The 15,622-nt window shown below is 40.2% G+C and overlaps 1 protein-coding gene across 2 annotated transcripts in view; it reads right to left on the bottom strand.

Annotated features, from left to right (window-relative positions):
- The window catches only part of STAG1 (STAG1 cohesin complex component), a 106,727-nt gene that overhangs the window by 69,942 nt on the left and 21,163 nt on the right, over positions 1-15,622 (bottom strand). For both annotated transcript variants that reach the window (XM_079976833.1, XM_079976834.1), the window contains exon 2: positions 3,334-3,460. In XM_079976833.1, the coding sequence (XP_079832959.1) occupies positions 3,334-3,362 (29 nt within the window). In that variant the 5' untranslated portion in view covers positions 3,363-3,460. The remainder of the gene's footprint in view (positions 1-3,333; positions 3,461-15,622) is intronic.

The following is a 15,622-nucleotide window of genomic DNA, read 5'->3' as shown; positions in this document are numbered from 1 at the left end:
TTGAATTCTACTGAACTTTTCTACTGAAAGTCATGAGAAACTCACCATAGTCCATCCAGCAAGTACAGTGGTGCCCCGCAAGATGAACGCCTCGCAAGATGGAAAACCCGCTAGATGAAAGGGTTTTCCGTTTTGGAGGCGCTTCGCAAAATGAATTTCCCTATGGGCTTGCTTCGCAAGACGAAAATGTCTTGTGAGTTCCTATGGGGTTTTTTCCCTCCCCCCCCTTTTCCTAAGCCCTAAGCCGCTTATCAGCTGATCCGCTAAAAGCTGCTAAACCGCTAATAGCGCTAATCCGCTAAGCTGTCAATGGGCTTGCTTCACAAGACGAAAAAACCGCTATACGAAGAGCCTCACGGAACGGATTAATTTCGTCTTGCGAGGCACCACTGTATATCTAGTCTGGCTATTCAGTCAGAGGGAACAGAAGAAACTGAGATGCTGCGTCCATATAATATACCTTTAAAACAGACTTGCGATTTTTTACTTGCCCTGAACACAACACATACATCTGCCCTAAAACTTAGATGCCTACTCTTTATCTCTAATTATTCATGTTGGATATTTCCAATAGAAAAGGAAGTAGAAATTGCTGCACTTCATGTTTGTCTGTGGTCAGGAACAGAAATCAGTCAAACAATCAGTACTCGTTCACATTTTTGTTGTGGGTTTTTAAAGTCCATAAATGTAAAAGGTGAAAGATTTATATGATCTGAAGAGAACTCTGGATGCCATGTATTAAATATTACAAGTTTTATCATCATTGTTAAATAGCATCGGGGACAAAATGTTCTGTGGCATTCTGCAGGGTACCAACTCCCAGGGCACCAAACAATACTCGTGCCCCCCACCTGGCACATTCTAATAATGGCCTTAAAGCTGGTAATGGTATCACTGTAATACAGTGCCCCCAACCTCCCTTCAGCCACTCCAGGAGGATAACTTGGTCAACAATAACAAAAGTTGTGGAGAGATCAAGGAGAGCAAGCAGGATTTCACTGCAGTCACTTCCTCTGTTTCTCACCCAAGGAGATACTGCTATTAGGACATTTCATATACCGGTAATCATAAAATTGTAGAGTTGGAAGGTACCCAAAAGGGTCATGTAGTCCAACCCCCTGCAATGGAATCATAGCTTTTATATTAACATGCACAGAAGGAAGCTGCAATTCCTATTGATGTCCCTGGGACTGACAGCAAACTGTATATAACTAATATTCAAAAGTATTTTCACTTCCTAATTACATCTGAAAAATGTTTATTTTTCTGAACCTTTAAAAATATATGCAAGTTTCTTCTATCTCTACAAGGCAATAGACTTCAGCATCATCTGCTTCAGATAATGAAATTTTGTTTATTACAAAGCTGATGAGTTTATTTTCAAACTTTCTCTATACATTACAATCACATTTTACGTAGAGGTTCAGTTCCAAGGGTTCCACACATACACAAAAATTATGCATATCCAAATCTTTGCAGCCACATGGCAGCTAGCAGCTGTACTGTGTGCTGAGTGGGCCATGCCCAGCAATCAAGGCAGAGAGCCTAAAGGCTCTTTTCGTGTCAGGTCAACAGGGGTTTTCCCACACAAAAAAGAGCTTTTGAGCTCTCTGACTTGCTTCCAGGGCAATGCCCACCCAGCACGCAGGTTCTGGGAGGTCAGGGATGCACACGCAAGATTTTGCAAAAACTCACACAAGCATGCCAAAACTGGCATGTCAAGTGAGCCTTGCCCCCCAAGCAAGGCAAAGAGTTTAAAAGCTCTTCACATGCTGGGTAACCCAAGCGGACCCAGTGCATAAAGAGTTTTTAAGCTCTCTGCCTTGCTTAGATTTTACGTGCGCAATTTAAACCAGTCTGCCTTCAACTGCATATTGGTGAAATTACACAAATTAAGTGTGTATAAGATGCAGTTGTTCTATGTTTTTCTATTTGCCCAAGGGTCGGATAGGTACAGCTCAGATTGACTTCCCTAATGTTAGCTATCATATAAAAGAAAGATACAGTGGCAGAAAGGGTAAAAGACAAAGAGTCCCACAGAAATCCATGAAAAGTCAAAAACTCCTGCTTCCCCACCCCAACAGAGCAGAATTCCAATCAACTTTACGGCCAATTGCAGCACTTCAAACACATTATATAAACCCTGTTCTGGAAGGCCATCTCACAGATAACAATGAATGGCCTCCTGCCTAAAAAAAATTACAGTACAGAAGTGGGGATTTTGGTAGTTGAAACTCTTGGTCCTTTGTACAAGCACCATACCCAAGGTTACTATTTCTCAGAAACCTCACTCAGATTATTTATTTTATTTATTTAAACAATATATATAACCACTTCACTTCAGTTTACAAAAATACAAAAATAAAATAAAATTTAAAACTATAAAATCTAACATCAATTAAAATGCCTGCTGCAATAGACTTCAGTAGGTACTGGAAAGTTCAGTAGGGAGGGGACCTGCCTGAACTCAACTGAAAAGGAATTCCGTAAACTTGGGCCCACAATACTAAATGTACAGCTCCTGGTGAACACGAGCTATGCATCCAAGCGATAGAGGACCACTAACAGTGACTTCCATGAAAACCTTGGTGATCATTCAAAGATATAAAGGATCAGGTAGTCCTTTAGGTGGACTCAAATTGTTAAGAGCCTTGTAAATTAACACAAGGACCTTCAACCTGGCCCAACAGTGTATAGGCAGCCTTACCTCTTTTTTATACCTTTTAAGCAGCCAGTGCAGACTTTTGAGCATTGGAGTTATCTGTGGTGATAGTCTGCCTTCTCAACAGTCTAGCAAAAGCATTTTGTACTAGCTGGAGACTCTGACCCAGGCCCAAGGGTACCCCCACATAGAGCACATAGCAATAATCAAGTATTTAGGTTACAAATGCATGGATCACTGTGGCCAGACTATCCCTAACCAAGAACAGCAGCAGCTGACATACAAGCTGTAAAAGGCACTCCAACCAGAGGTCACCTGAGCTTCCAGAGAAAAAGATGGATCCAGGGCCACCCTCCAAATCTGTTTTTTCAGAGGATCTACAACCCCATCCAGAACAGGTAGCTGGCCCATCTTGTGGACACTATCAACCCAAAGTGCCTCCATCTTCCTAGGGCTGAAGTTCAGTTCATTGGCCCTCACCCAGCCCACTCAAGATTATTATGGAGGAGTAGAGCTGTGTGTCATCAGATACCAAACACACAGTAAGAAATTCAATTACCATACAAGGTAAGCAATGCACTTTGAATATTTGGCTGTTGATTTTTTAAAAGAAAGAAAGAAAGAAAGAAAGAAAGAAAGAAAGAAAGAAAGAAAGAAAATGAACTACTCACTGTAAGACTGGTAACTCTGAAGTAATCATGATGTAGGCCACTACGTTTTAAAACCCAACGAGTATCTTGTGGTGACGTCTTTATCAGCCAATCTCGTAATTATTTTCAAGAAATCTCCAAATCCAGCCTATTAAATAAAAAAGGTAGTTAAGAACCATAATTCTGAAATGAAACTGTAGATTCAATAAACCAAAGGATAGAGGGTAGGGAGAAGACTCTCTCAAAGTCATGTGTATTTTCCAAATGTGAGGTAGAGGATCTTCCACATTGTGAATGTACAAAAAGTGGGTGGATTTCTCAATCAGGATTATACATGTTTTTCTAGCTCTGGCCAATATAATATTTAGCGTTCTGGATGCACAAAACCAATGGGAAGCATTTCACAGCATCTTAATCATAACCTCATGTGAAAAATGCATATTCAATTGTTCATTTTATATATGAAATGTCCATTATCAATTGTTAACTGGAGGACATATAAAAAGGTAACAGTTTACAAATCCAAATAAATAAAAATCTAAAGCACACTTAAAACAATAATTTTAAATAAAAGAAATAGTTTAAAAACTGCAAAAAGTAGAAATACAAGGCCAAAAGTTCCAGAGAGTTAAACAATCACATAAAAACACAGCATATCAGAAATTAAAAAGGCCTGTAAAAATAGTACTGCTTTTAGGCGTTGAAATGAACTACTGTATATATGGCTGGTTTGCATATGATTAACCACAGTTTGTCTTAAGCCATGTGTCTTTTGTGAACCCCCCATCCCTCGCCATGCAACTTGCATGGCTTCTCTCCCTGCCGCAGGGTGGCCGTACAGTTCTAATAAACCATAGTATGGTTTGTCACTAGGGTTCAAAATTCGCAGGGCACCAGGTGCCTTTTGCTAAAGATTCTCCATTTGCAAGCACCTCAAAAGGTCTGGGTGCCATTTTTTGCACCTGGCTGACATTCAAGGATTACTGAAATGTATGCACATATGTTAAGGATAAGCAATGTGCTAAGGAGTTTAACAATAAAGAGTGGAGTGTTTTGAAAACTGAGGTACGGTACCAATATTTTTATTGTAAACACCAAATTAAACATGTATTGACAATTTCTGCTAAAAATGTTATATTAACAATGTGCCACTTGTGTGAATTGCGTATTAGTTCATGCTTATCAAAATAATAAATAAATAGTGTTGCCGGCCCACTTGCCCCCCAAAGGGGCGACTAGACATTCTGTTTGGTGCCCACAACCCAGGTCCCAGAAGCCATTTGGCTTCTAGCTTTTCTATCCCAGTTTCTAACACTGCTTGTCATGTTAACTGAACTTGAACTGTAGCTTGTTTGTTTCAACCAAACCTCGAATGGTACGCCAAAAGTAAACCAACAGCAAACCTTTATTTCTGGCTTACTGTTTGTGGTTTGTTTGAAACAAACCATGATCTGGGTTTGAATAATACAACAAGAAACATTATGGCCTGTTTGAATGTTTGAGCCATGCTGGCACTACATGGGGACCCACACAGCAGGGAGAGACACATTCACAATTAAACCATTGGTTTAAGACAAACTATGGTTTATCATAGTATGATAACCAGGCCACTTCGTCAGCATAATTTGGACACTGCACAGTTCAAACTTCTGATATGGCCTATGGGGGGGGGGGCGGGAATTATTCAGAGGCAAATAGGAAGAATGCTTAGCCTGGTGACATACACTTTTAAATCACCATTCAATAACCACAATCAACCACAAACATAATTAGCTTGCCAGAAGCAGTACAACAATTCCTTAAGGTTTTCCCAAAAGCATTGTTTGCCTTGTAGCAAAACTATTGTTTTCTTTCATTTTGCAATTCTTTTTTGCCTTTCTTCCACCTTGCAATGCTTGCATTAATGCTCTTTCCCCTCTAGTTCCATGAATTCCCATGCAGTATTGTATCAAATACTTTATAATAGGGTGGTCCAACAGCAACACTTGATGCCCCCTCCAGATATTCAAAATGACGTGGCTGTTATATTATTTTTGACCTTAGCACAATAATTTAACCTCCACAATATAAGAATGGATCTATACACCATACATCAAACAGTCTTGGATGAAACTGATTATGTTTACCAGTCTGAGTTCAGGCCTGGTTTGGGGACAAAATCAGCCTTTATTACCCTGATGGATGACCTCCTTCAGAAGGGGGATTGGAGTAGTGTGATCCTGTTAATTCTCCTAAATCTCTTAGCAGCTTTTGCCATCATTGACCAGAGATCATCGTTAGTATTTCACGCCTCTGATGCTGCAGATGTGATTGGTGTAAATCACATGCCTGACTGGGAATAGTGTGGGAATGGAAGACAGTCTTATCTCTTCCGCTGTATGTACTATTGTACTGTACTTTTGCTTTTACTTGTCCTATTTTCCCTCTTGGAGCTGGAGAGAGGACGCCATGATTCCTTTGACTGTACATAGTGTAAATAAATACATAAAATAAATACATAGATTAGCTCTACGATGTCTCACGCTTCTTGCTGTGTTATGCCAGAAGATTAGTGTGCATACATCTTTTGATATATGTTGCTGAAGCGCACTGGAGAAGAAGGGAAATGCCTTTTCCAGAGCTGCACATACCGGAGGACGCTTGGAGTTTGGGGCTGCAGGGGCACTTATTTCAAAATTAATAATTCCAGACCAATGCAGGCCCTCTATGTTCACTCATCTGATATTTCCCCCTCAGCTTTTGTCAAGGGCAGATATTTAAACATCCTCAGAAACGACAGACATTGCAGATTTTTAAAAATATGCCAGACATAGTATAACATATTCTTTTCTACTGCCCACTGTGCAACCAGCTATGCTATTCCCCATTTTGGGTAGTCAAACATCGCGACACAATGGAAGCATCAGATGCTATCTGTCTGACATTAACCCAGAAGTAACTGCAAAGGTGACTAAGTTTTTATCAGTAGTATCTCTCAGACTGGTGAATGGCACTATTTAGCGGGAAGAAACTCCAATGAAAATCCTCGTTATTACATATGTTTACATGGCTGTTTATTTGTATCTATTTTAAAATTTCATATATGGATGTTTTATGATGGCTTGTGTTTGTAATGCCTAATAAAGGTTTGGCGAAGTAAGTCCTAAACCAGTGCCTGTATGCTGTCATGCATTAGATGGGGCTATTAAATAAATATTGATTCCGAGGTCCAAGAATTGGATAGTGTAACAACTCTGGATAGTAGTACACTCCCTCTGAAAAAGCAGGTGGTCCTGGATCCATTGTTGTCAAAGGCCCAGGTGACGCCACATGGTTCAGAGTACCCATTACCAATTTCAGTTGGTGCTCTAACTATGGCTGTTTCTGGACTGGGATAACCCTTCCATAGTGGTGCATACAATGGTAAGCTCATTATTAGAAAACCGCAATGCACCTGCTTCAGAAGCCACAGCTAGTGCAAAGTGTGGCTGCTAGAGTTCTTAGAGGGACACCCGGCAGTATACATATTACAACTGCTGAAATATCTGCACTGGATGTCTATGTAATGTCAAGCCAAGTTTAAGGTTTTTTTGTTGACGTTTAAAGGCCTAAATAACTTGGCACCAGGATACCTAAGCAGAGCCCTCCCCTGATACAGTAGAAGCTGATCATTTAAGAACTTCTGATGAGACACATTGTTTGTTTCACAACTAATGGATTGACACCTGGAGAAACCATGAAGGAGACCTTTTCAGTGGTAACACCCTCCCTCAGTTTTGTGGGGGAAGTGGTGATGATTTTTAAACACCAGTAAAAAACCTAGGTATACCCAAGTTTTTCTGGACTCTCTTAATTTTTAATTCTTTGTTTTGGAAACTGCTCTACGTTGTTTATGATTTACAATTGTGTGTTGTTTTCATCTTAGGAAAGTTTATTGAATGTAGCTGTATTTTTGTTTCCCCCTAAACTACAGATAGTATTTATTCATTAAAATTAATGTAACAATATATCTAACCATTCAAACATGCCCAAATAAAAAAAAAATGTAAAGGCCACATCCAGAAAGCTAAAACTTTAAATTTGCAACACGTCCAGCATTTGAAAATAATGGCAGTATCACGGGGCTATGCTCCCCCATGGTAAGCTACCCCTCTCAATGACCAGAGGACAGTAAATAATTACTATTTGTTGGTTTCAGATGTAACACTACTGCAGAAAAGTATTTTCTTGAGGAAAGTATTTCACCACAAAGTTAGCATTATGCACCTTAATCAAGAGCTCTAAATTTAGAATGGAAGATCAAGTCATACCAATGACTACAGTCCAATAGAGTTCTCAGAAGAAAATATTGCTGCCCTTTCCTTGGTGCCTATGCCAAAGTTATCTTAACAAATCCTTGCATTTAGCAATTCACCCAGCAACTACATACAGGGGACAGCATATGCCAGTGGGCGTATGAATTCCAAGACAGTGGGTAAGCAAACTGGCAGAGGAGAGGGGGTGTGATCCATTCTTCTTCTATCAGCAGTAGAGTAAAAAGTCATTTAAAATATAAATATAAGAGACATATGGCCTGGTTTACATTGAACACTTATGGCTAAGTGCTATGTGTGAACCCTGTCCAACACCTTAACTATGCTTTGTTTACTGCCAACAAATCACAGTCTTAAGGGATGTTTTGTTGTTGACTTATGAACTTTGGTTTAAGTATGACTTGATATTACATGTAAATCCATCACCCTTCCCTAACCATAGTCCTACCCCAGGTGCTCACCACCAACAAATGCATGAGGCAAGAGCAATTAGAAAATAAAACAAAACTTTGGAGAAATGAACTATGATTTGTTTGATCATCTGTTGGAGAACTCATGGTTAACTATAGTTTAAACCACAGCTTTTCTGCAAATCAGACCAGTATTTCTATGTTGGCTACAGAGGAAGGAGCTTCATTTTCTCTGCAGCCAGCCTTAGAAGGTTCATACTTATTTATAACCCTGCTTTAATATCTAGCTTATGAAACAAATAGATGTCATGGTTCCAGGACACCAACTGTTCTATATATCAAGTGCTCAATCATGCAGTTTTCTGCATTCAGTGGCCCAGATTCAATTTTTAAAATGCAACATCATAGCATCTCACGCACTGAATCAGTGTACTTTGATCTTCAGGGGTCAAGCAAAAAGAATAGCTTCAACTCAATGTACAAGCTGAGCAAACTAAGATAAAAAGAAAACTGAACCATTAAGAACAAAAAAACAAAAAATAAATGACCAGATACACATAAAATGCATACTATCCTTTCATTTCCAATAGCTTTAATTTATTTTTTTTGCAGGGGAGACTCTAGAAAATATTGGTTCTGTATTTAAGCATCAGCAATTCTACTAACATACCACATTCCATAGATCAATTTACCATCGCTGTTGAAATTACAGTAATTTCCAATGTGAATTCCATGAGGTTTCATCACTCTCATTCCTGGCTTCTATATTTCTTTTCTCTCCATCAGGCATATTAGCGTGCATTAACAGCCAGATCATATATACACAACATTGCCTGTGACCTACTAGGAAGTTGCTATAGCAACCACTGCTTTCTGCAATACATGTTATGCATTTTAAGTACCATCAGAGTGGATATAACATGCCTGTCATTAGCAAGCACAACTCATAATAGCTCAAAATGAAAGATACTCCAACAGGAAGTATATTTTGCATGTGGAAATCTTGTGAAGCTTGTTATTTCCAACATATATTCTAATGCAATGTTCTAAGCTAAGGATAAAGATGGAACAAATCTGATACAGCCCTAAATCAGTTTGTATTCTATATAAGCACTGAAAGATTAATGATACAATTTAATTTAAAAATTGTTTTCTCATACCCAGCCTTCCTCCTGCCCTAGAATTACTTACAACTTTTTAAAGCATAATTATTTTTTTAAAAAATAATAATTAAAATCATCAACAGACCAATGATAATTTTTTTAAAAAAATGCATTCTACTAAAGATGAGCAATTAGCAATGAAAAGCCTAGTGAAATACAAATGTTTTTAATATACCTAAACATTGCTAATGTGAGAGGTAACCAAATTGCAATCAGGAGGAAAAAGCCAGGGGCCACCACTGTGCTTCATGCCACTGCTACACAGGCTTCACCCACTGAAAGCACCACCAACAGGACTTTCCTTCCAGATATATGGGAGAGGTTAAGTCCTTCAAGTACTCAGGCCCCAAGTTGCACAGTGATCATGCTACTAGGAGGCAACCCAGAAACAAAGAAACCAATCGGAGCTATTGACTACAGGCATCTATAACCTTGTACATTAACTCTGAAGAGAAGTGCTTTTTACATTAGCATGAACAGCAAAGGGGACATTTAGTACAGGGTGGCCATCCTATTGCTGTGTTCCCAAGTTTAGGGGATGCCATTGAGTTCCAGTCTTTTTGATAAGTAGAACGGTAACAACCAAAGTCAACAGTTTACAGGAGGAAGATGACAACTCCAAGTTAAATCCTGGTCTCATAGGGTACTAGTCAACTAATAATAATAATAATAATAATAATAATAATTTATTATTTGTACCCCGCCCATCTGGCTGGGTTTCCCCAGCCACTCTGGGCGGCTTCCAACAAGGATGAAAAATACACTAAAATGTCACATATTAAAAACTTCCCTGAACAGGGCTGCCTTCAGATGTCTTCTGAATGTCAGGTAGTTGTTTATTGCTTTGACATCTGATGGGAGGGCATTCCACAGGGTGGGTGCCACTACCGAGAAGGCCCTCTGCCTGGTTCCCTGTAACTTGACCTCTCGCAGTGAGGGAACCGCGAGAAGGCCCTCGGAGCTGGACCTCAGTGTCCGGGCAGAACGATGGGGGAGGAGACGCTCCTTCAGGTATACTGGACCGAGGCCATTTAGGGCTTTAAAGGTCAGCACCAACACTTTGAATTGTGCTCGGAAACGTACTGGGAGCCAATGTAGGTCTTTCAAGACCGGTGTTATATGGTCTCGGTGACCGCTCCCAGTCACCAGTCTAGCTGCCGCATTCTGGATTAGTTGTAGTTTCCGGGTCACCTTCAAAGGTAGCCCCACGTAGAGCGCATTGCAGTAGTCCAAGCGGGAGATAACCAGAGCATGTACTACTCTGGCGAGACAGTCTGCAGGCAGATAGGGTCTCAGCCTACGTACCAGATGGAGCTGGTAAACAGCTGCCCTGGATACAGATTTGACCTGTGCCTCCATGGACAGCTGTGAGTCCAAAATGACTCCCAGGCTGCGCACCTGGTCCTTCAGGGGCACAGTTACCCCATTCAGGACCAGGGAATCCTCCACACCTGCCCGCCTCCTGTCCCCCAAAAACAGTACTTCTGTCTTGTCAGGATTCAACCTCAATCTGTTAGCCGCCATCCATCCTCCAACCGCTTCCAGACACTCACACAGGACCTTCACCGCCTTCACTGGTTCTGATTTAAAAGAGAGGTAGAGCTGGGTATCATCTGCATACTGATGAACACCCAGCCCAAACCTCCTGATGATCTCTCCCAGGGGCTGCATGTAAATGTTGAAAAGCATGGGGGAGAGGACAGAACCCTGAGGCACCCCACAAGTGAGAGCCCAGGGGTCTGAACACTCATCCCCCACCACCACTTTCTGAACACGGCCCAGGAGGAAGGAGTGGAACCAAGTCTTAAACGAAATCAAGTCTTAAACGAAATGCCTCCTTTCAGTCTCCTAAGATACCTAGCATAGAATTTTCTGCCTATTGGGGCATTTGAACACAATGCTAGATGAACACGTTGTAGTTACCATCACTGTGGTAATCCTTTAATCCTAACATCACCTGCATCACAGCACAAAACATGTAACATACACACCTATCTATTGCAAGTGGCCACTTACAAAGATCTGTGCCCTTATGCCTCTCTTCGCAAATCCCTTCTTTCCCTATGTAATAATCATCAGTGACAAGAACTGGCCTTTTGATGTCTTGGCTGTGGTGCTGTTTCCCCAGAGGAAAAGATGGGAATATTTGCTGGTGCTCTTTTTGTCATCTATCAGGTACCTTCAAATCTAATTTAGGTGAATCAAAAACTGATTGCCTTATCCTGGCAACTATGCTTGAAACAAAGAGAAAGCCTACTGCCTTTTAAATTTTTAAATTTGAATTCCTATGATAGCAATGTCATGTGCAGCACAAATATTATTTAGAATGTATGCATTATTTTATTATTGTGACAATACTTATTAGGATGATAATTTGTTAAGACAGAAAAGAATGTCTTTTTGCTAAAGTTAAATATATAAACAGAAAATATCTACAATAAGTCAAAAAAGGTTCTCTAGTAGTGAGATCTTATCTAAGAGTTTAAGAATGGTTTGACACCAAAGTCTTAAATGTGGTCTGCAAGAATTCTGCAATGAGGACATTGCACAAGCAAAACTCTATATATACGGTAATTATGAACTGCAATGATCTTGGCCAAATGAAATTAGACAATCTGCAATGCAAACATGTAGAAAAGGATATGCATGCAACTGTTCCTGATCCACATGGCATATATTAATAGTTTTCTCTTCCTCACTTAGAGTTTCAAGTCATCATAGAACATGGTCCTTCTAAATTCCAAGGTACAATCTTGCTAAGACACTGACCATCTTCCACACTGAGAGTAAAGGATCTTATCAAGCCAGTAAAAATGAAACATGGAAACAAGTGGTGGAGTTAATTCATTAATACCTGAATGTAGCTGGAATGTTGATCTGATATCAGAGGCCTTAATATAATAATAATTCATTTTTTATTAAATTTGTATATTGCTCTTCATCCAAAGATCACAGGGCAGTTCACAGCATGCAAACACAAAATACATAATAAAACAAAAACCCTACTCCCACAAACACATTTAAAAAGCCACAGAATGTTTCATCAGCCAAAGGCCTGGTGAAAGAGAAATGTTTTTGCCTGGCACTTACATTGCACAGCATACTACAATTTCCTGGCCTGCATTTTGTATTACCTATTGGGAGCCCATCAAGCAATCTATCACAATCAACGGATGAAAAGGATGTCAGAAAAGGAGGGAGGCCATCCTCAACTTTTAAGAGACTAGCTGACTATGCACCATTTGGTTATGGAGGAAGAATTGTGCTGCAGTATTTTCAAATTTCTTTTTTTTTAAAAGACCTGCAATGGTAACATCATCAGTTACTGCATGTACAGTAGTACCTCCATTTACGTAACCCTCTGGTTACGTAAACTTTGGGATGAGAAAGTGACAAACCCGGAAGTATTTTACCGGGTTTTGCCGCGCGCGCATGCACAGAAGCGGTCCTCTGGTTGTGAAAACCTCAGGATCCGGCCAGACCTCTGGAATGGATCCCGTCTGCAACCGGAGGTACCACTGTACTTTAAAAATCTGTTTGTTTTTCTTGTGAAATTTACACTCAATGCACTATACAACTGCAGTAACAAAAACAATAAAATCAGTTTTAAAAAAACAGCACCCTCACACTAGCAGTAACTAAAAATACAAAACAACAGACACAGCCTTAATATATGTAAGAGAAAGTTTGGGAGACTTCCCCAAGGACCAGATTTCACAGCAGCCATGCTAAAATAGCAGCTCTGCTCCAGACTCTCTCATCAAAAAGTGAGAAGTCCATATCTGATCTAGAGTATGTCTCCAGATTAACTAAGGCCTTTTCTTTTGCGCATGCCCTTTCATGGATTCATTGGGACTGGTAATCAAAGACAACCATATTAAGCATCTTTTGTGAGCCTTGGAACCTATCAGTCTTAAGCTGTTTGCTCCTTTTTTTCTTTAAATTTTTTTCTTTGATTTTCTGTCTTAGTCAGGGATTTTTCTGCATAAGTCATAGAGGTAAGAAAAGATCAAGGAAGAAAGAGAAGGGTCAGGTAAGTAGAGGAATAAGGAAAGAAGCTGATCTAAAAACGTAGAGCCATATGCAACATACACTGGCACAAGGGACTTCTGTGCACACAACAAAGAATCATCTTCCTCCTCTCTTGTCCCCTCTCAAAATCAGCTGCAGATGTTTGGGGCAGATTTTGGAGGCACGCAGTGGGAGGAGAGGAAATGGTTGTCTCACTGCTCCAGTGGGACCCCAGTAGTATAGCACTGCGTACAACCTTTAGCAAGTAAAGAGGCGTAAGAACAGCATGATTTTTAAAATGAGGCTTAAGCATGGTGGGAGGCTGGAGAAAGGCTGTTTGCTTGGGCTAAAACAGGCAGCAAGCTGGAGTATACCTAGCAGAGCTGGAGGAGTTCAATTGTTAGTTGCTGTTTCACATGTTGTTGGGCAATTTGATAGTTTAACCCAGGGGTCAGCAACCTTTTTCAGCCCTGGGAACCCTTAGACCATGTGGTGGGCCGGACGAATTTTTTTTTTTTTTGGGGGGGGGGAATGAACGAGTTCCTATGCCCCACAAATAACCCAGAGATGCATTTTAAATAAAAGGACACATTCTACTCATGTAAAAACACGCTGATTCCCGGACCGTCTGAGAAGGCGATTGGGCCACATCCGGCCCCCGGGCCTTAGTTGCCTACCCCTGGTTTAACCCATTTTCATTGATGCTTCTTCACATGAACTGAAAATAATGCCCTCTCCCACATATGCCGACCTGGCTGTTCAGATCCTGAGGACCAGAGATGCCCCCAAGTGAAACGAAACAGATGTCTAGCAAAGGAAGAGCTGCCTCAGTGGCGGCACCTTAGATATGGAATGGCCTCCCAGAATCATCTTTCAGAGTTCATTCTCCAAAGCCTTTAAAATCTGTATTCTTAAAAACTTGACTTTTAATCCCTTCTTTCTATGTTGTATATTTTCAGTTATACCATGAACTAATATATAAGTTTTTCTCTAAATATAAATTAGTATGCTGCTATTTTCTTTGTAATATTTTAACATTGAATTTTGTTTCAGGCATGTAAGCCACCCAGAGAACTATGTTACTGGGTAGCTGATAAAAATATTATATGTAAACAAACACTAAGGAAGAGAGTGTTTTTCCAAAAAATTAAAAGTAAATATCTCTGTTTCATCAAAAGAGAATATTCATGGTTTCAGAACTGAATAACTTACACAGATTAAACAGATAAGTCTTAAAACAGGAAAAGCATACCAATATCAACACAGTGCACTCTCCTGCTAGAGTTAGAAAGCATCTCCTGGAGTCTTGTCAGTCCAAGACACAGATCAACCCCATAATATTCTGCCATTGATTGACTGAAGTGGCATATAAAATGGCCGTGGAGTATGCACCAAATGATGGTTTGTTGTTTCAACAATTGAGTCATTTATTTGACAGAACGTTTTGAGTATGTACAGTGGTACCTCGGGTTAAGAACTTAATTCGTTCTGGAAGTCCGTTCTTAACCTGAAACTGTTCTTAACCTGAGGTACCACTTTGGTTAATGGGGCCTCCCACTGCCGCCACCGCGCGATTTCGGTTCTCATTCTAAACCAAAGTTCTTAACCTGAGGTACTATTTCTGGGTTAGCGGAGTTTGTAACCTGAAGCATCTGTAACCCAAGGTACCACTGTACATGCTTTTCTATAACCAAAACTTTCCAAACAAGTCATACTCAGACCTATTGAAATCTGTGAACTTAAGTTGCTGAGGTTCATTGATTACAATGGTCTACTCTGCATATGACTAGTGTTGGTTATTAACCTGTATTTTTACATGAAATGTGCCTAATGCAGCCCTCTCGCCATCTCAACATAATGCTTGTATTTTGTGCTTCCAATACCAGAAATAGGCAAAGCAATGAATTTCAACTTTTTTAACTACTGAAAATTTGCCAGGAATTGTGTGTCAACATTCTTCTACAGCAGCAGCAGCAGCAGAAGAAGAAGAAGAAGAAGAAGAAGTGGTTTGGATTTGATATCCCGCTTTATCACTACCCGAAGGAGTCTCAAAGCAGCTAACATTCTCCTTTCCCTTCCTTCTCCACAACAAACACTCTGTGAGATGAGTGGGGCTGAGAGACTTCAGAGAAGTGTGACTGGCCCAAGGTCACCCAGCAGCTGCATGTGGAGGAGCGGAGACACGAACCTGGTTCCCCAGATTACTACTACTAATTACTACTACTAAGAGACTACTGCTCTTAACCACTACACCACACTGGCAAGAAGACCCAAGATGCCTTAAATGTTAATGCTGACACACAGAAAAATGCTTATTTTTTCCTGCTACCCTACCTCCTCTATCACCTGATTTAAGGTGGAAGAGCAAATTAACACTGATTAACATATGTAAGCAAATATCACAACCATTTGGAAAGCTAAAATTACAAAAAAT

This window comes from Podarcis cretensis (assembly GCF_951804945.1).
Source record: "Podarcis cretensis genome assembly, chromosome: 5".
Taxonomy (NCBI): Eukaryota; Metazoa; Chordata; class Lepidosauria; order Squamata; family Lacertidae; genus Podarcis; species Podarcis cretensis.
This window is presented reverse-complemented; position numbering and strand designations above follow the sequence as displayed.